The following is a 21,915-nucleotide window of genomic DNA, read 5'->3' on the forward strand; positions in this document are numbered from 1 at the left end:
ATTGTTGTTCTCACCTTCCGGCGTCCCGCGCAGTCTTCCCGCCTCTCTCCATGCTCCCGGTCCCAGTGATCCTTTGCACGAATGACTGCAAGACGTCGCGCTCCCGCAAGATCTCGACGTCATCGCTGTCATTCTCACAAAGGCTTACTGGGACTGGGAGCGTGGAGAGAGGCGGGAAGGCTGTGCGGGACGTCGGAAGGTGAGAACAATATTTTTTATTTTAATTCTATTTTTTACAGGGATATGGTACCCAGAGCCCGGAGGACAGTCTCCTCTCCTCCGGACCGTGGGTACCATCCGCAAGTGTTCTGCTTACTTTTCGCATGGTGTGCACAGCCACATGCGGGAAGTAAGCGGAACAATGCATTCCTATGGGTGCAGGATCGCCGCGATTCCGCTAAATTAATGCGCATGCTGCGTTTTTTACCGCGAAGCGATTCTGCCACAGAAAAACCGCAGCATTAGCACAGCATTGCGGAATTCCATAGGATTGCATGGGATGCTCATTTTTCGCGGCAAAATCGCTCGTTTAAAACCGCCGCAAAAACGTGAAAAAACAGCGACGTGTTAACTCAGCCTAAACATAATAAAATCCGCTGTGCTGCCCGCCGGGGCTTCTTGGCCGGTGGCATTGGAATAGACCCCTGCCCTGCGTGACCCCAACATACTTCGCACTAGACTGCTGAGCCCGGTGATTGGCTGCAGACGTCCCATGCGTTGTATTCATGTCATCACCGCTCCAGCCTGTCAGTAAGAAGGGGAGGCGTCCCTCGCCGTACAGAGGGGGAGTGAAGTCTTTTTAGGCTAAAATAAAGGTATTTAAGTAATAAAATGCTGCCCGCGGTCTGTAAGTGCCTTTTCCAGTACCCTTATTTTTAATAAATTCCGTTTGTGTTAAATTGCGAAGAATAGAATCCAATATTATCTAATCGTGAAGTATAATAAGATTTACAATGGCTAGTTGTATATCAGTGATCAGACAGCTATAACTATATACCCCCCACTGACTTGGTGGCTACCATGCTCAAGCAATCGACAGAGGAGTAATATAACTTGGCGACATACTGGTTCACTGGCATTTTTCTAAACAGAACAATAGGCGCCAAATGCATTGCTTAAAAAAAATAAATGTAACTCTGAAATACTACATTGTAGATATCACTGAAAGAAATATTCCAGTTGCAAGTCTTTATTCGTTATAGTGGAGTGAGTTGACAACAATAAAACATAAAAATGATCAATGTAAATCAAAATTAATATCCCATGGATTGATTCTCAAAATCAAAGTGAAAAATCAAATTACAGGCTGATCTAACCTGAGTGGAAATTGGTAAAGACAAGGAAATGATGCTCAGTAGTGTGTGTGGCCCCCACATGCCTGTATGACCTCCCCACAACGCCTGGGCATGCTCCTGAGGGGTCTACTCCCAGACCTGGATTAAAGAATCAGTCAACTCTTGGACAGGTGGTGGATGGAACGAGACATGATGTCCCACATGTGCTTGATTTGGATTCTAGTCTGGGGATGGGCAGGTCAGTCCATAACATCAATGCCTTCCTCATGCAGGAACTGCTGACACACTTCAGCCACATGAGGCCTGGCATTGTCATGTATCAGAAGGAACCCCGTGCATCTGCATATGTTCTCACAGTGGGTCTAAGGATCTCATCCCAGTACCTAATGGCAGTCACGGTACCTCTGGCTAGCACATGGAGGGCTGTGCAGCCCTCCAAAGAAATGCCTCCCTTCACCATTACTGACCCACTGCCAAACCAGTCATGCTGGAGGATGTTGCAGGCAGCAGAACGTTCTCCACGGCTTCTCCAGGCTGTAACATATGCTCAGTGTGAACCTGCTTTCATCTGTGAAGAGAACAGGGAGCCAATGTCGAATCTGCCAATCTTGCTGTTCTCTGGCAAATGCCACTTGTTCTGCATGGTGTTGGGCTGTAAGCCCAACTGTGGATATTGGGCCCTCATAGAACCCTCATGGAGGCTGTGTCTGAGAGTTTGAGCAGACACATGGATGTTAGTGGCCTGCTGGAGGTCATTTTTCAGGGCTATGGCACTGCTCCTCCTTGCACAAAGAAGGAGGTATCAGTCCTGCTCCTATGGCCCCTTGAAATGTCTCCTGGTATCTGCTCCATGCTCTGGACACACTGATGACAAACACAGCTACCCTTCTTGCCACAGTTTGCATTGATGTGCCAAGTGAGAGCAATGACAAAATGCAAAAGTGTCCAACATCAACAGCCAAAATGAGAACGGAGAAATGGTCTGTGGTCACCCCCACTGTAGGAAGGTGCTCTGTGCAGTTTGGGAGACTATTCTGGATTATGTGTAAGGGCTTTTCATGATGGCGCATTCTGACATAGGGAAGAGAAGCAGCTGGGACTTGTCCGCTGTAGCCCTGTAAATCCGATTTTCTTGGCAACCTTTCGATTCGCCCCTTCTACCTGACTTGGTTTACCGTGCGCTACAGTATATGATAGGCAGTGCTGATGTTTGTTTTTTTTTTTTTTTTAACGAAAGCCCTTTGGGTGTGTTCTAAGTGAATGCTTGTTTGCGTCTTGTCACTTGAAGCAGCTCACATGTTGTGCCGTTCAGCAGGCTATGTACAGGACTTTCTCTAAATCTGAGCCGGAAAAGATTACGAGTCTTGGGGCCCATGCGGTGCTAGGCTGCTTAGTGAGCAGTACGTGCTGCCTTTTATATGTCAGTGCTCGCTGTAGTAATCTCGGGGATGTGTAATGTGAATCATGCTGTATGGCTGAGTGAGCAAACCACATTAATTTTTTAAAGGGAATCTGTCACTTCATTTTTGGCCTATGAGATGCGGTCACTGCCATCAGGGGCTTATCTACTGTAAAGCATGCTGTAATGCTGTAGATAAGCCCCTATGTAACCTGAAAGATAAGAAAAACGAGTTAGATTATACTCACCTGGTGGTCAGGTCCGGTCCGATGGGTGCCGCAGTCCCGTCTGGTGCCTCCCATCTTCTAGCGATGACGTCCTCCTTCTTATTTCTGCCGCGGCTCCTGCGCAGGCGTACTTTATCTGCTCTATTGAGGGCAGAGCAGAGTACTGCAGTGCGCAGGTGCTGGACCTCTATGACCTTTACTGGCCCCTGTGCACTGCAGTACTCTGCTCTGCCCTCAATAAAGTACGCCTGCGCTAGAGGATGTCATCGCTAGAAGATAGGAGACGCCGGACCGCGACACCCAGCAGACCCCCCCCCCGCCCCGTCGGGGAGTATAATCTAACTCTTTTTTTCTTCTCTTTCAGGTTACATCGGGGGCTTATCTACAGCATTACAGAATGCTGTAGATAAGCCCCTGATGGTGGTGGCCGCATCTCATGGGGCAAAAATGAGGTGACAGATTCCCTTTAATGTCAGTCTTCACTTTGATGTGCCTTGACTTACATAGAATGCAGACATTTTGCTTTTTTTACCCTTGAATTGCCTCCTACTTCATTTACCGTATTCATAATAATGTGTTATATTTAATCGGCCCTTTTTTTAAAAAATTCTTTCAGGTCCTCATTTGTCGAAATTACCGTGGAGATGTGGACATGTCCGAAGTTGAACACTTTATGCCGATCTTAATGGAGAAAGAAGAGGAAGGGGCACTTTCACCCATTTTGGCTCATGGCGGAGTGCGCTTCATGTGGATTAAACACAATAATTTATATTGTATCCTTTTTCTCTGGTTAGAATAGAGGTACATTTCCAGTTAGAGGTTCTCCATGACTTTCTTTAAACTGGGAGAAGGGTAAGATATGTATTAAAATTCTGAAATGGGCATTAGTTGCCCCTCAAACCTAATGCCACGTCACATTGGTTGAGTGAGTCCCATGCAGGTATATCGACACCGCTCCACTGCCAGGCATACCATCTGGGCTTTCTGATAGCCAAGATACGGGGTGACATGTCGAGGCATGAAAGGTGAAAGATAAGTACCGTATATACTCGAGTATAAGCCGACCACCCTAATTTTGCCACAAAAAACTGGGAAAACTTATTGACTCGAGTATAAGCCTAGGGTGGGAAATGCTCCATAGATTATTCCCCCATATACTGCCCCCATTAGAAGCTCCATATTGTTCCCCCATATGCTGCCCCCATTAGAAGCTCCATATTGTTCCCCCATATGCTGCCCCCATTAGAAGCTCCATATTGTTCCCCCATATACTGCCCCCATTAGAAGCTCCATATTGTTCCCCCATATACTGCCCCCATTAGAAGCTCCATATTGTTCCCCCATATGCTGCCCCCATTAGAAGCTCCATATTGTTCCCCCATATACTGCCCCCATTAGAAGCTCCATATTGTTCCCCCATATACTGCCCCCATTAGAAGCTCCATATTGTTCCCCCATATACTGCCCCCATTAGAAGCTCCATATTGTTCCCCCATATACTGCTCCCATTAGAAGCTCCATAGATTGTTGCTCCATAGATTGTTCCCCCATATACTGCCCCCATTAGAAGCTCCTTAAGATTATTTCCCCATGTGCTGCCGCTGCTGCAGCATGTAAAAATAAAAAAAATGACATACTAACCTCTCCGTCGCTGGGTGTCAGATACTCACCTGTCCTGCGTCCATGGCTGCTCACCGCTATCTGCTACGTCATCAGTCAGTGACGTTCAGACTGCAGGGGGCGCGGCGCGCACTAACGACGTCACCGCGCCCTCTGCTGTCTGAAGTCACTGACCGATGACAGACACAAGACAGCAGCAAGCAGCCATGGACGCAGGACAGGTGAGTATCGCTATACTTACCCGTCCTGACGCTGTGTCTTGAGCCCCCAGCTTCTCCCCGTGCTCTCTCTTCCTGCCTTCAGCGGTCACGTGGTGCCGCTCATTAAAACTCATGAATATGCGCATATTCATATATGATCGACTGAATTGAATGACCTTAACACCTCTATTACACTAGCTCTATGACTAGAGAATCTGAGCACAGTCAGCTGACACTCTCTGATCAGAGTTTGATTGCAGTGTCATTTACATAATGGATTGTCTCGCAGGAGACACTCTACGTTCATGTGATGACCCTGGCCTTAAGCTGAGAGTCTGCACTTTAAGCCCAGATTGATTCTCTAACTGTATCTTAAATATGTTTTAGTAAAAGTCTAAAATGCTAAACCTTGCCCATTTCTGGACCAAACTGTATTTTCAGTTCTGTAGACTTATGTTGATGTATTCCCTCTTTATGCATGCAATGTCTCCAAGTATTTCTTCTAAGATATTTTAGTCCTGTATTGCATGTTCTGTAAACCTTTGACTTGCCGTTGTATTAACCTTAGCAGTGCTCCAGTGGTTGCAACCTCCAAAAAGAATGCTTGTGTGTCCTTGGTCTTCTCCTTCCTTTACAAGGTGGTTCAGGTGAGAAGAGTTCGTTTTGTCTTTTACCCTTTTACAGTGGCTGAGGCTTCATGAGATATGATCTGTAATGCATGAAGACAGTCATGTGGGTAAGATGACGTCATATTAATGCACGTATGGGGTAAACCAGACAGGTGTTTTGCTGTTAACAGTGTGCATCATTTTAACAAGCATTGCCTCTAGTTTTAATATGTAACGTGGCTATAAATGTTAAAGGGTTATTATCATTTTGTGGCCGAAAGGCTGGGATTGGAGTTAAGGGCCCGTTACACATAGCGATATCGCTAGCAATATCGCTATAACGTCACTGGTTTTTGTGATGCAGCAGCGATATTGCTAGCGATATTGCTATGTGTGATACTTACCTCCGACCGCCTCCCCCGCTGCTTATCGCTGATCGCGCGACAATGTCCTGGACCGTTTCCCGTCGTCAGCTTCCTGCTGTGGAGACGAGCGACGCGGGCGGGAGGACGTCAGTATCGCCTTGTCTGACAGGTAAGTAGCGACCCCCGACCCCAGCGATGTCGCTGGTGAGATCTGCCTGTGTGGCAGCTCACTAGCGACCACTTAGCGATGCACCAGCGATCCTGACCGCGTCATATTGCTGGTGCATCGCTAAGTGTGACAGTACTTTAAGTTTCATCTACGTTGGGGTATCGTCACACTTGGCAGTAACACAGTGGTTTTCCTATTGATTGTGAATAGCTGTGGATTTTTGCAGGCAAGCTGTTTGGTCATTAGCAGTTAATTTGAAAACACATGGATTTGTGGTAAAACTGCTTGTCGACGTGGTACCTACATATAGCTGTATTACAACGGTGGAAGAAAACATTGCCCATACGTCCCCCTGACTGAAAGTGTGTAAAAATTTGCTGTTTGTAGACATGAGAAAGAAACTGCTCTTCCATTGAAAATGCAAGTACAGACACGCACAATAAAGGGAAATGCAACCCATTTTAACCCTTTCGCGTCAGAGCCTGTTTTCACCTTCATGACCAGGCCAAATTTTACAATTTGGACCAGTGTCACTTTATGTGGTAATAACTCTAGAACACTTCAACTGATCCCAGTGATTCTGAGACTGATTTCTCGTGACATATTGTACTTGTTCGATATGACTTGTTTATTTGTGAAAAGTTAGAAAATTTAGCAACTTGCAAACTTTTTTAATTGTGTCCCTAACCCATTCTCGACATGCGCAGTATATATATATATATATATATATATATATATATATATATGGTACCAGGGAGCTGCGTTCCCTCAAGTCGCCGTATATACTGCGCTGCCATGATCACGCTGAGTGCTGCTGTGATCAAATGCGGGTGTCGACGCTATGAGAGCTGTCACACGGTAGCAACCTTCACATTCAGCACTAACACCGATCGCAGGCATTTAACCCGTCTGATAATGCACGAGGAACAGAGTAAAAAATAAATAAAACCAATTCTTCACCTTCTGTTGATTTGTTCATTCTGCCTTCCAAAGATCACAGTAAGGCTTGGAGCACATTTATCCTGTGCTCTGTGCTCTATTCCGTGTAAATCTCTGAAATACGTGATTCAGATGGAACTCGGTGCAAGATTCCCTGTAATGAGGCGGATGGAGGCACTGTGGACGCTGTCTGGCCACCTATGATCCAGCGCTGTCCTTCCACAGAAACGCGATCCACCACAGTTTTGGGCACATCTGTAAAGGACTATGCTGAACACAGGCCAGACGGAGTCCAGAGTAAAGCCCCCGTCACACACAGCGATCTCACTAGCGAGATCGCTGCTGAGTCACAAGTTTTGTGACGCAACAGCGATCTCACCAGCAAGATCGCTGTGTGTGACAGCTATCAGCGACCGGCCCCCCTGCCGGGTATCGCTGATCTTGTTGAAACGTCTGGACATTTTTGGGGTCGCTGGTCTCCCGCTGGCCAGCACGCATTGCTGCGTGTGACAGGCGGGAGACCAGCGAGCATGAGCTGGTAACCAAGGTACACATCGGGTTTCTAAGGGGCGCGCGGCACTTAGAAACCTGATGTGTACCTTAGTTACCAGCGCGCTGATGCAGGGAGCTGGTAACCAAGGTACACATCGGGTTTCTAAGTGCCGCGTGCCCCTTAGAAACCCAATGTGTACCTTGGTTACCTCTTCCCTGCATCAGCGCGCTGGTAACTAAGCGACGTGCATCGTTTGTTACCCGCGTGTCGCTGGTCCTGATCGCTGGTGAAGCTGCCTGTTTGACAGCTCACCAGCGATCATGTAGCGACACACCAGCGATCCTGACAAGGTGATATCGTTGTCGGGATCGCTGGTGCATTGCTGTGTGTGACGGGGCCCTAACTCTGCTGCTGCATTATAGTGAATGGATCCCTCGGGGGGGAAGGAACCATTCAGCCCTGATGTAAGTGCTCAGCGTAGAGCGCCGGATAATTGTGATACCAAATATTATGTATAATGTTCCCAACAAACACTTCAATTCAATCTACCAAAAAAAAGCAAGTCCCCGCTCAACTCTGTCATTGGTTAACAGACATATACACTGTGTTCCAAATTATTATGCAAAAAATATTTCCTCATATTTTCTCTAAATTACCTATATGAATTGCAGTCATTGTTATTTTCCAGTCATCTAATATTCTAGTATAATTGTAATGTTTTTGAACAAACTGCCTATGAAAACAGTATATTTTTAAAAATAAGAAACACTCAAAATGCATGTTCCAAATTATTATGCACAGCAGAGTTTTCAACCTTTTTATTTTGAACAAAAAAATGGAAAATTGTGAAATTATAAGCATTATCAGCTTATTACAGAATGAAATCAAACAGTTTTCAAGTCAAAACTTTATTCTAGGTGATGTTACATTTGCACATAGGACCCCTTGTTGGAAAGAAGCTTCTGAACACTCTCGTCCACTGAATTTGTCAGTTTTTGAATGGTTTGTGCTTCAATTGTTTTGCATATGGACAGAATACCCTCCCAGAGCTGTTGCTTAGATGTGAACTGCCTCCCGCCATCATAGACACTCCTTTTGATGATGCTCCAGAGGTTCTCAATGGGGTTGAGGTCAGGGGAAGATGGTGGCCACACCATAAGTTTGTCCTCCCATAGCAGCCAGAGATGCAGATGTGTTATTTGCAGCATGAGACGGTGCATTATCATGCATGAAAATGATTTTGCTGCGGAAAGCACGGTTCTTACTCTTGAACCATAGCAGGAAGTGCTGTTTGAGAAACTCCACATAGATTATGGAGTTCATCTTTACCCCTTCAGGGATCCTAAAGGGGCTGACAATCTCTCTCCCCATGATTCCAGCCCAAAACATTACTCCACCTCCTCCTTGTTGGCGCCTTAGCCGTGTTTTCATGGGGTGTCCATCAACCAGCCATCCTCCAATCCATCCATCTGGACCATCGAGCGTTGCACGGCACTCATCGGTGAACAAAACAGTTTGGAAGTCAGTCTTCATGTATCGTTTGGCCCACTGGAGCCGTTTCTGCTTGTGTGCAGTGGATAGAGGTGGTCGACAGGATGGCTTACGCACAGCTGCAAACCTCTGAAGGACCCTGCATCTTGTTGTTCGGGGGATGTTGGAGGCACCAGCAGCTTCAAAAACTTGTCTGCTGCTATGACAAGGCATTTTTGCAGCTGCTCTTTTAACCTGACGCAATTGCCTGTTGGAAAGAGTCCTCAATTTTTCCTTATCAGCACGCACACGTGTGTGCTGGGAACCAGCTACATACTTCTTGATTGTGCGATGATCACGATGAAGTGTCTTGGCAATGTTGATTGTAGTCATGCCTTGACCTAAATACTCCACAATTTGTTGCTTCTCAGCAGCCGACACATCCTATTTCTTTCCCATTTTGGCAAAAAATGTCGGCTGCTTAATAATGTGGAACAGCCTTCTTAAGTAGTCTTGCCTTTATTTGGACACACCTGCCAAACTAATTTGCACAGGTACCTGCAATTGCTTTCAGTGATATAAAGAGCCCTGACACACATCACCATCAATGAGTTTAAATGACAAACAAAAAAATTCTAACCTTATCACTCCTAAACTCTTTTTGCATAATAATTTGGAACACGGTTTAGGAGTAGTACAAACAAAAGCGTTATAGCGCCTAGCCGTCCAAAACAAATTAAGGAAATTCTGCTCTCATAAATCCAAATGCCCCCTCCCTTCTGAGCCCCACAGTGTGCCTAAACCACATTTAGTGATCACATGTTTGGCATTTCTGTATCAATGACAGCTTTCCTAATTAACAGGTGCATGTCTCCAGAAGCATGAACTGGGCACTTCAATGTACTGGGCTCTACAATGGCAGTTTGTAATTTTCACTCCGCAACATCCACCGCTGCTTATTTCTGGAAAAAACCCATGGAGACAAAATTTCCAAAATGGGGTCATTTGAAGGGGGATTCTGCTTTTCTAGCAGTTAGGGACTCTGTATATGGAGTCTCCAAACTATTCTAGTAATTCTGCTCTCCAGGATCAAAATAGCCTTCCGTCCCTCCCTCCCGATTCCTGCTTTATGGCTAAGCATTACTGTTCAGTCACATATGGAGTATTTCCACATTCGGCAGAAATTGTAGGACAAATTTTGGTGCCATTTTACCCATTTTTTCTCCAAAAAATTTTGGTGGAAAACGTGGGTGCGTCTTATAGTCGGACTATACGTACAAATACTGTGACGGCAGCAGGAGTCGGGTGATTCTGCGGCTGACCCGGTCCTACGCTGCCGGGCGATTATTCACACTCCCCTCCCATGTTGGTGCTGTAGGTTTGGCGGTGGTGTGGGGGTAGTTGGGGGGTAGGCTCCCCAGCTTTTTGTGAAAACCCAGAGGCCCCGCATATCCATTTCTGCGATGCAGTGGCCTCCGGGAAAATAGCCGCCGGGGCGCGGCGCATGCTCAGATTGAGATCCCGACAACGGCGGCCTTTTTCTCGGAGGCCACCACATCGCAGCAATGGATATACGGGGCCTCCGGTCTTTCACAAGATGTCCCCTGCACCACAGTGCACCACCACTGAACCTGCCGCACCAGCCTGGGATGGGATTTCCCGGAGGGCCATCGCATCGCAGCGATGGATATGCGGGGCCTCTGTGCTTTCACAAGTTGCTGGCGGAGCCCTGAGCACCACCGCGGAACCTGCCGCACCAGCCTGTGATAGGATTTCCCGGAGGCCACCGCACCTGCTGCACCAGCCTGGGATGGGAGTCATATTTCCAGACCACCGAACATCTCCTGTGACCCTGCTCCACCAGTGATGCTGATCCTCACCGCGTAAGCTGAATTCGGACTGTAAGGCTGTGTTCACACACAGCGTATTTTTAGCGGTTTTTCCAAAAAAACCGCTAAAAATAAGCTTCCCATTCATTTCTATGCATTTTGCATTTTTTGTGCATATTGATGCGTTTTTTACTGCGAAAAAACCGCATCGCGGTAAACGCAGCATGCTCATTAATTTTGCGGATTTTTCCGCGTTTCTGGCTAGTTCTATGCGTTTTGAAAACGCGCTGAAAAAAGCAAAAACCGCGCTTTCTGCGCAAAAACCACGCAGAAAATGCGCTGAAAAAAACGCACGGTTTCTGGGAAGGGAGTTAGGTTTTTAAGCAGAAATTTTCTGCTACATGTGCACTTAGCCTTAGACGGACCCCCATTTGACACATTAATTTTTTTTCCCTTATTTTTAAAATTTGGGGTGCGTCTTATGGGCCAGTGCGTCTTATGGGCCAGTGCGTCTTATGGGCCAGTGCGTCTTATAGTCTGAAAAATACTGTAATTATTTTTTCTTCACTTGCCCAATAAAATTCTGTGACACACCTGTGATGTCAATATGATCACTGCATCCGTAGATAAATTGAGAGGTGTAGTTTGTAAAATGGGGTTACTTATTGGGGAGTTCTATTTTTCTGGCACCTCAGGGGCTCTATGAATGTGAGAGAGCACCCTCAAACCAGTTCAACAAAATCTGAACTCCAATATGCTGTGTCTTCCCTTCTGAGCTTTGCACTGTGCCTCAAATGTAGTTTTCAACCACATATGGGATATTGGTGTATTCAGGAGAAATTGCTCAACAAGTTTTGGTGTCCATTTTTCCCTTTTGAACATGTGAAAATAAAAAATTTGGAGCTAAAAAAAAATCTTTGGGGAAATTTTTTTTTTCAGTTTTCATGGCTCACCTTTATATATTTATGCAAAGCACCTGGGGGTTCAATGTGCTTACCACATATCTAGATAAATTCCTTGAGGGGTCTAGTTTCCAAAATGGGGTCACTTGTGAGGAATTTCTACTCTCTAGGCACATCAGGGACTCTCCAAATGCGACGACATGGCATCAGCTAATGATTCCAGCAAATTTTGCTTTCAATAAGTCAAACATCACTCCTTCCCTTCCCAGTCATGCCGTGCACCAAAACAGTAGTTTTCTCCCACATGGCGTACTTGGGAGAAATTGCACAAGAAATTGTGTGGTGCAACTTCTCCTGTTACTCTTGTGAAAATACAACATTTGGGGCTAAAACTCATTTTTGTGTGGAAAATTTGATTTTTTTTTTTTTTTTTTTTTTTTTTTTTCCCTCCCCTCCATGGCTCAACGAAATTGATTTTATAGAACTTTATACCATTGAGTGAGAAAGAAAAAATACATTTTTACCACTAAAATGTTTTAAACCCACTTTTTACGTGGGAAAATATCCCAATTTTTTCAATACCCCATATGTGGCTGTGCAGTACTGTTCGGCAACATCACTGAGGAAGAAGTTCTATTTGACTAATGGAGCAAAGATTTTTCCTAGAATAAGTTTGTGGATTCCATTTATAGAGCAGTTAAGCGTATAACACAAAAGAATTATATGTGGCCACATGAAATAAGTAAATGACTAACTTTTTATACCAGGTATATGATTTTTGTGATACCTGATATGGCTGTAGAACCTGGTCTGCAAGGTCCACACACCCCATGTATTTGTTGTAATCAATTACTGATACAGGTTTTTGCTTTGGTGTATTGGATCCTAGTTCTACAATAGCCCTTGTGGCATCTGTGTGGATCGAGATGAGGATAAAAATATCTTCTCTTTATACTCTAAGTCTAATCCTGTCTATTTTAATTTTAAGAATATAAAAATATTAATTAGGAGTAATCTAATTTATCTAGTCAACTTATACTAAACACCTACCATATCTAACCTTACATCCTAACTAATAGTAAACACCTACCGTATCTAACCTTACATCCTAACTACCGTATATACTCGTGTATAATCCGACCCCCCCCCCCAATTTTGCCACAAAAAACTGGGAAAAGTTATTGACTCATGTATAAGCCGAGGTTGGTGCTGCACAAGGGTTAATGATGGTCCAAGAAGATGCCCCACAGATAAATACCCCCCATAAAATGCTGCACAAGGGTTAATGGTGGCCCAACAAGATGCTCCATAGATAAAAAAAAAAAAAAACCCCATATGCTGCTGCACAAGAGTTAATTCTGGCCCAAGAAGATGCTTCATAAATACCCCCTATATGCTGCTGCACAAGGGTTAATGCTTGCCCAGGAAGATGCTCCATAAATACCCCCCATATATTGCTGCTGCCGATGCTGCAATTAATAAAAAATTTTAAAAAAAATGGCATACTCACCTCTCGCTGGGGGCCAGGTGCCGATGTCGCCGCTTGCTCAGGCCCCCGGCAACTGGCGATATTTACCGGTCCCCGATCAAACGCTGAGCGCCGCTGTGTCTCCGGGGCTCTGCCGTGACGTTCAGCAGAGGGCGTGCACTGACTACGTCATCGCGCCCTCTGCTGAACGTCACAGCCAGAGGACCCGTAGACAGAGCGGTGCACGGCGGTGGAACGGGGACATGTGAATATTGCTCTGCCCCCCGTCATACCCCCTCCTGGCGCACGGTCTTCTCTGCAGCCCCTGCTTCTCCCTTGGTCGTCGTCTTCCGTCGTTCAGCGGTTACGTGATACCGCTCTTTAAAGTCATGAATATGTGCATATTCATGACTTTAATGAGCGGTACCACGTAATCCTGAACACAGGCACAGGAGACCTACAGAGAAGCAGGGCCTGCAGAGACGTGCCAGGAGGGGGGTGAGTATGGTCTCTGACACCCCCGGTATATGACTCGCGTATAAGCCAAGAGGGGGACTTTCAGCCTTGTAAAATGGGCTGAAAATCTCGGCTTATACGCGAGTATATACGGTAATACTAAACACCTACCATATCTAACCTTACTGCCTAACTAATAGTAAACACCTACCATATCTAACCTTACTGCCTAACTAATAGTAAACACCTACCATATCTAACCTTACATCCTAACTAATACCAAACACCTACCATATCTAACCTTGCATCCTAACCAATAAATTGATGGGACTAACTGGGAAAAGTGTGAGAGTGATTTTACGGTATAACAAGATTGCTCACTGACACAGCTGTTGTTAGCAGCAGTTATCACACTGCTTCTCCTATGAATGCTCAGAAGATCGGAGGAGAAACAATGTTTTATATATGACGCAAATCATATAAAATGACTACATCAAACTTTCCCAGCAATTGCGATCGTTGGCTGGCATCCCGATGTTTACAGGTACAGGTGCCAATCTGTGCATCGGTGCTGCACAAAGCCCAGCAAGCACCAGACCCATTTGAAGTTCGCCAGTGACCATTTGAATGATCCAGAGTAGTCATGGGAGAAGGTCAGGTGGTCAGATGAGACCAAAATAGAACTTTTTGGTATCAACTCCACTCGCCAGTATTGGCACAACCCCAAGAACACCATCCCAACCGTGAAACATAGTGCGGAAAAACGTCATACTTAGGGGGTGTTTTTCCGCCAAGGGAACAAGACGACTGCACCGTATTGAAGGGAGGATGGATGGGGTCATGTATAACATGATTCTGTGCATCAACCTCCTTTCCTTCATAAAAGCACTGAAGATGGGTCATGGCTGGGTCCTCCAGCACGACAATGACCCGAAACAACACAGCGAGGGCAACGGAGTTACTCCTTTTCAAGGTCCTGTAGTGGCCTAGCCAGTCTCCAGACCTGATCCTAATAGAAAATCTTTGGAGGGAACTGAAACTCAATGTTGCACAGGGAAAGACCTGAAAGATCTGGAGAAGATCTGTATGGAGGAGTGGGCCAAAATTCCTGCTGCTCTGTGTGCAAACTTGGTCAAGAACTACAGGAAACATCTGACCTCTGTAATTGGAAACAAAGGTTTCTGTACTAAAAATTAAGTTCTGTTTCTCTATTTTATCAAATACTAATTTCATGCAATAAAATGCAAATAAATTATGTAAAAATCTTACAATGTGATTTTCTGGATTTTATTTTAAGATTCTGTCCCTCACAGGTGAAGTGTACCGGTGATAAAAATTACAGGCCTCTCCATTCTTTGTAGGTAGTAAAACTTGCAAAATCGGCAGTGTATCAAATACATATTTCCCCCCCTGTATGTGACATAATCAGAAGTCTCATCTGCTCTGACATGTAGTATAAACTGCAGCGGGTCAGCGCTCACATGACAGGACCATAGGAAGCGCACGTGTGGGACCTGAGTAATAGATTTTCTTATTTTACACTGAGACTTGGGCAAGAAAGTAGGGGTGTCTGAGTACTGTACAGCTCTAAAATAAGTTAAAGTATTTGTCTGAAGATTAGACTGATGCCCAAATTTAAGATCTGGGGCAAAAAATGTTTTATAATAGAGTGTACAGTTTCCTGGACAAGAGTCAGCCGGCCCCTGCTTATATTTAATACAAAACATTGATTGCTTGTTTTATAGAGAATAAAAAAATCTGTGGACATTGAAAATGAAGGCTTGTTTTGTATTCACCAGAGTGCAAACCTCTTCTGGTTTTATCACTTTTTTTTAAAATTTTGATAGTGATCTTTGTAAGGCTTCTGTTACACTTACCGGGTTTTTTGCGTCCCGTTATTGCAGGCCGTATGGCCGCAATTTTCACGGTCTGCCGCAATAACGGATCACAAAAATCTTGCGGATTGCTGTTTTTCGGGTTTCAAATGCTATGGAAAAAGTATTGGGAAAAAAAAACGGCGTTCCACAAAACCGGAAGTCCACGGTGCACCACAAAAACAAACTTCCATTGTTTCTGCGGCCCCATTGATTTTCAATGGGGGCCATGTCCGTAAGCCGTGAAAAAGATCGAGCGGCTCGATCTTTTTTTCACGGTCATAAATACGGCGCTCCGTGGAAATATTGCGGCCCTATAGAAATCTATTGGGGCCGCAAAAACGGGGTGCAAAAACATGGTAAGTGTAAAAGAAGCCTTACACTACTGCATGGCACAACTGATGCCCAGCTACAGCATTAATATAGTGTATATATGCTCACGGAAGCCTACACCCACTGATTATGCAATTAGTAATAATAACAGTTTCATTGTAAACACAATTTTTTAGGAAAATCAAAAGAAAATTAAATTTCAGATTTGTATCATTTAAATAAAAAAAAAAGTTTAATGTTTCTTTCCTTTGGAGATTACAAGCCTAAAGGCTCCAGTACTGCAGTGACATGATAGACCTTGTTCAGAGATGTGCAAGACCCTTTAAGCACCCCAGAAATGAGAATATGCTTTAGGCTAGAATCGCATGTTGGACAAAGCTAGACATTTATGGTAAAGGAATGGTAAAAATGAAGGCTACGTGCACACAGGTTTTTGGGGGTTTGTCCCCTGCAAAAAATCCTGCGCAATTTCTTTAAAAATTCTTAATACACTCTTCCTGTTCATTTCTATTGTAAAACCACTTTGCAGTTCATCTATACAGTGTTTTAAGTGTATTTTTTTTGCAGGTTTTGTAAAATGCCTGGTGGGGAAAAAAAAGTGTATGTCACGTCTTCAAAGTGGCTCCTGATGGAATCGTCTCAGACGTAGGCACTGTCCAATGCAAAAATGCTGGGAAAACAAAGCTCCAAACACTGTTCTTAATTATGTTGCTTTTTCTGCAGCCATACCCTGATCTCTTGGCAGTAAAAAAAAGCTGAAGACAAAATCCAGGTTTTATTGGCTTTTTTTGCTGCGTTTTTAATGATCCCAAATTTCTGTTGTGTTTCCACCATGCAATCATGAACCAGTACAAAGTGTTAGGCGAGGTGTATGTGAAACCATAAAACATTTTTGGACACAAGGGCAATTTGATCAAATTGTTTAGTAGAAAATGTTTGTCTGAAAAAAGTTCATATGGGTTCATTAAAAAAATGGGCAGGGGAAGTTGAATTGATCGGGCTTTGAGTTGGTAAGACATTGTTCACATTCCTTAACGATCAGGGGTATTTTTGGTTTTTGCAGTTTCATTTATGGCGCTCCTTCTTCCCAGAGCCGTAACTTTTTTTATTTTTTGGTCAATACGGCCATGTGAGGGTTTGTTTTTTTGCGGGACGAGTTGTACTTTTGAACAACACCATTGGTTTTAACATGTCCTGTAATAGAAAACGGGAAAAAAATTCCATGTGCGGTGAAATTGCAAAAAAAAAAAAAGAGTAAAACAAAACACTTGTTTTTTTTTTTTTACTAGGTTCATTAAATGCTTATAGTGACCTGCCATTATAATTCTCCAGATCATTGTGAGTTCATAGACACTAAACGATGTGTAGGTTATTTTTTTCTAAGTGGTGAAAAAAAAATTCCAAAGTTTTTTTTTTTTTTTTTACAAAAAAGTTGCCATTTTCGGAGACCCATAGCATCTCCATTTTTCAGTATCTGGGGCTGGGTGAGGGCTTATTTTTTGAGTGCCGATCTGACATTTTTATTGATATCATTTTGGAGCAGATACAATCGTTTGATCGCCCGTTATTGCATTTTATTGCAATGTTGCTGCGACAAAAAAAATATAATTCAGGCGTTTCTATTTGTTTTTGCTACACTGTTTACTTATTGGATTCTTTTTTTATACAATGATTTAAACATTGAGCGATTCTGAAGGCGGCGATGCCAAATATGTGTACATTTGATATTTTTTTAATTGTTTTATTTTGAATGGTGTGAAAGGGGGGTGATTTGAACTTTTTTAAAAAAATATTTTTAAACATTTTTTTTTTTTTTTTCTTGCTTCAATAGTTTCCATGGGAGCCTAGAAGCTGCAGTTGTCCGATCACCTCTGCTACATAGAGCAGGGCTGCAGCCCTGCTTTATGTAGCAGATATGCGCACTTGCTATGAGTGCCGACCACCAGGTGGAGCTCATAGCGATCCAGCATTAACAGCCACTGGAGTCTCTTGCTGACCCCGGGTAGTTGTGCCAACCCATCAGCGACCCACGGTCATGTGACACAGGCACTGATGGTAGGAGGTAAATATGCACTTCCATTTTAAATGCCACTGTCAGCGTTTGACCAGCATTTAACATGTTAACTGCCGCGGGTGAATCGCGATTCCACCCACGGCTGTTCTGGGCACACGTCAGCTGATCAGATCAACTGTCATATGCCGGAAAAGGTGCTGGGTCATCGCCGGAGAGGTGTCCAGTGAGGGACTATGTCCGTCATTGGATGTTAAGTGGTTGGTTGGGCACTATTTACCTTCACACATTATAAATCCAACTGACCCTAAAAGATAGGGAGAAAAAAAGGGGAACAGGCGCCGTGCACGATCTAAGGCTGGTTTCACATTAGTGTTAGCTTAGCTACCCTAATAAACGCTAATGTGAAAGTAGCCTAAGTGTAGTACAAACTGTTTCTAAATTACACGTTATAATAGTTCCACTCATCAGAAACAGGCGAAATGAGGCATAGACAGGATCCCAATGGGTTTCACATCATGTACCAAAAACTCTGCATTGATGACTGCGTTTTTGCAGCTTGTTTGAACTTTCTCATTGGTTTCTATGGGTGAAAAAAATGCTGCTAAAACTCTGAAAAAAGTGACATGCTGCAGTTTTCAGAAACACAGCAGTTTTCTAATTTAGTCATGAAATAAAGGGTTGGTCAGGACTATTTTTTTTTTTTTTTTTTTTAACTATGGTCTTAAAAATTAGCATACAGGTAGGTGCTAACGTAGGCAACTACCTGCTTGTTTTAACCGGCGCCGGTACATTGCAGTCACCGACTGCTCCTGCCGGCGATTCAGCATCAGCTCTTCTTCCTTGCTGTTGTGTCGATGAGGTGTGACTGCCGGCGTCACGCTGATTGATCCGCATGATGTCATTCATGCTCCCCATTAACGGAGCAGAACGGAAGAGAAGTTTTTGCTCTGTCGATGTGATGTCAGCTGAAGCACTGGCAGGAGCGTTTTGTCACCTCTCTGTTCCGGCAGAAATCGGTGCCGGGCACAACAGACAGTTAGCAACTACCTACCTGTTAGTTCTTAGGCTGTAGTAAAGGAATGAAATAGCCCTGGATAACTCCTTTTTAGTGGCTTTCACTTGAAAAACTTTAATCTTCTTAAAATAAAACCTCCCATCTGTACATAACTTTTAGGCTATGTGCCCACGCTAGCGTTTTTAAACGCTCAGGAATCGCATCCCCTTTCCCAGAAAACGCGTGTCTTTTTCCACGCGATTCTTGCGAGGTTTTTGACGTTTTTTTTGACACGCGATTTCTGGGAACATTGGGGGAATGCTAAAAACGCTCAGCTATGCGGAAATTAATGAGAACGCTGCGTTTTTAGACGCTAAGCAATTCCTGAGCGGCTAAAAACGCATGCATTGACACAAAAAGCCAAAAATGCATGCAAATTAATTGGAAGCATCTTGTAAGCGTTTCTGCAGAGTCTGATCCGGCACAAACGCTGCGGAATCGCTTACAAAAACGCAACGTGGGCACACAGCTTTACACTTCTTCCTGCTGAATGCACTCCTAGTTCTTGTTACCAAAGTGCTCCAAGAACTGTATTGAAAATTGCATTTTAAAGATGAATGATGCATTTTATGTGCCTTTGGACATTTAACTATTACATTCTTGTTGCTTTTAGGTATTTTCTGAATATTTCAAAGAATTGGAAGAAGAAAGTATCCGGGATAATTTTGTTATAATATACGAGTTGCTAGATGAATTAATGGATTTTGGCTACCCACAAACTACTGATAGCAAAATTTTGCAAGAGTGAGTATTAACAATTTCATCTGTTTGGAAGGTTTACTTCAAATATATCACTTTAATATTTTTTTTATTTCTTTTTTTTTTTACTTGCCACTTTCTGAGACCCACCACTTTTTCTTTGCTTTTCATTTAAGCTGTTTGAGGGCTTGTGTTTTTCTAGAACAGGCATTCATTTTCACTGTTACAATTTTTGGGTGCAAATAACTTTTTAAACGCCTCGTGGGTGCTTTCACACGTGATTGTGGAAAATGAACGCACAGCGGCGTTAATCAGTTTGTTTGCTAGTTCACACGAACCTTCTTCCTTATTGACCAATAGTCTATGTGGAGAAAATATCAGCAACCAATATTTTGTGTCTGACTTGTCATAGATTTCAATAAATTCCTCCACTACCTCCTAAAAAGAAGAAAAAAAGAATGCCATATGGATGCCATCTTTAAGGCATTCGTTTTTAAGTATCTATTGCATCTATTAACATAGGAAACTGTATGTGGCTTTTTTTAACTTGTTTTTTTTTTTTGTTAAATATCAAATGTATGCCAAAGGGATGTAAGGCAGACGTATAATTGCATACAGAATAAATGGAGTATATAGTCCAAAGTATAATACAAAGAAAGACTTTAATTCATGATTACATAGGGTGGGCCATTTTATAAAGTTGGATCCAAAATGGCCGCCATGGTCACCACCCATCTTGAAAAGTTTCCCCCCTCCCATATACTAATGTGCCACAAACAGGAAAATGATATCAACCATTCCCATTTTATTTAGGTGTATCCATTTAAATGGCCCACCCTGTATATTCAAGGTAACATTGTTCAAGGCAGAGACCGGGTACAGAAAAGAGAGGGGCGTTGCACCACAAATATATAGTGCGATCAGGGAGAGCATAATAAAATTAATCTCAATATAGAGACAGTGCTACATATTTCGAATATAATACTGTGGAGGCATGAGAGCATATCAAAGGAGATACAATTATATTACATATGGTGAAATCCTGAGACTCCTTACCGACATTAATAATGGCCTCATGCACCTGACAGTTAATAGCTCTTACCCATGTTCTTATCTGAGGTGCCACGCGCACATCTCCAACGCGCGTTTCACGTTGGCTTCCTCAGGGGGCACTAGGCCCACTCCACTGAAATTGCTGGAGAGCCAAGAGTAGCCTTTCCAGGTGTAATCTCCTAAAGATAGCTGTTGCTTTCTGAAGATCAATATCAAGTGAATTTCACCTTTTGAAAGTTTTTTACAACAGCGTTTATTCCTCAGTGTAAATATTATGTTGTCTGTGAACTATTTGTCTTGAACAAATTAAAGCGTGTCCACATTACTACTTGGGTTTTCTAAAGCGCAGTTATGTCATCCATGACACAAGTTGCAAGGAAATTTTTAGAAATATATACGTAAAAACAATCTTCTATTTGTCTTATTTGTGAAGGTACATCACTCAAGAAGGACATAAGCTGGAAACTGGAGCTCCTCGCCCTCCTGCCACAGTCACCAATGCTGTCTCTTGGAGATCAGAGGGAATAAAATATAGAAAAAATGAAGTGTTTCTGGATGTGATTGAGTCGGTCAATCTACTTGTAAGTGACTGCATCCGTAAAAGATGGCCAGGTCATGAGATGCATTTTTAAAATAACTTTTTTAAAGTTTCTTTCATGGTTTCACAGAATTCCAGTTCTTTTTTTTTTTTCCCCTGTAAAATGGCTTCTCAGATTAATCTATACACACTGTGCGGTGGTGGTCTGAGACCTTCCAGCCTACTTTCCGATAGACATGTTCTAATGAGGTGAGGAGTGTCGCAGATCCCCAAAACCCAGGGCGAAGCTGCCTGTAAAGGCTGCTCCTGAGGAATCATGCAGTATATGTTAGGTAGTGTTTGGAGCCTCTGCCATAGACTACACAATATTTGCTGGAAAAAATGGCACCAGATGTAGTGTTTTTATTTTTTTTTGGTTAAATGATAGTCACCATGACAAAGACTTTAAATTTGGCAAGTAGGTGGGAAGGGTGCACTGGGTGTAGCTGCTCTCCATCAATTGATTGGATTCAGCACTGTCATTTTCAATTGTCTGTTAGTATGGAAATGTTAGCACTCATGTGAATCCAGACTTAAAGGGGTATTCTCAAGTTATTAAATGGCATTAATTAGACTATCCAAAAAATAAGGAAAAAACCAGCACACTCCGTTTACCGCATCATAAAAAACCTAAGTCCTTTATTTCAGAAAAGCATACATGGACAAAGTTTGAGTGCAGGCATGCAGGCAAGAAACAGGACTACGGCCGTTTTGCGTTAAACACGCTTCCACGGGACGAGATTAATTAGACTATGTGGGCAAAAAAACAAGACTTTTTCAATCTGCTGTCATTCTCCTGCAAAGAGTGCTTTTGTCTTACACAGTGTACAGCTTGTTTCCTTGGAGCTTGGTCACCAGACCCTGGCAATAG

General features: G+C 43.5%; 1 protein-coding gene across 2 annotated transcripts in view; it reads left to right on the top strand.

Moving 5' to 3' along the window:
• AP1M1 (adaptor related protein complex 1 subunit mu 1) overlaps positions 1–21,915 on the top strand; it is an 80,139-nt gene that overhangs the window by 6,036 nt on the left and 52,188 nt on the right. For both annotated transcript variants that reach the window (XM_073546454.1, XM_073546444.1), the window contains exons 2-5: positions 3,538–3,694; positions 5,321–5,388; positions 19,329–19,459; positions 20,901–21,048. In XM_073546454.1, the coding sequence (XP_073402555.1) occupies positions 3,538–3,694; positions 5,321–5,388; positions 19,329–19,459; positions 20,901–21,048 (504 nt within the window). The remainder of the gene's footprint in view (positions 1–3,537; positions 3,695–5,320; positions 5,389–19,328; positions 19,460–20,900; positions 21,049–21,915) is intronic.

The sequence above is a fragment of the Dendrobates tinctorius genome, unplaced genomic scaffold (assembly GCF_039654945.1).
Source record: "Dendrobates tinctorius isolate UK_male_01 unplaced genomic scaffold, ASM3965494v1 ptg000011l, whole genome shotgun sequence".
Lineage (NCBI taxonomy): Eukaryota > Metazoa > Chordata > Amphibia > Anura > Dendrobatidae > Dendrobates > Dendrobates tinctorius.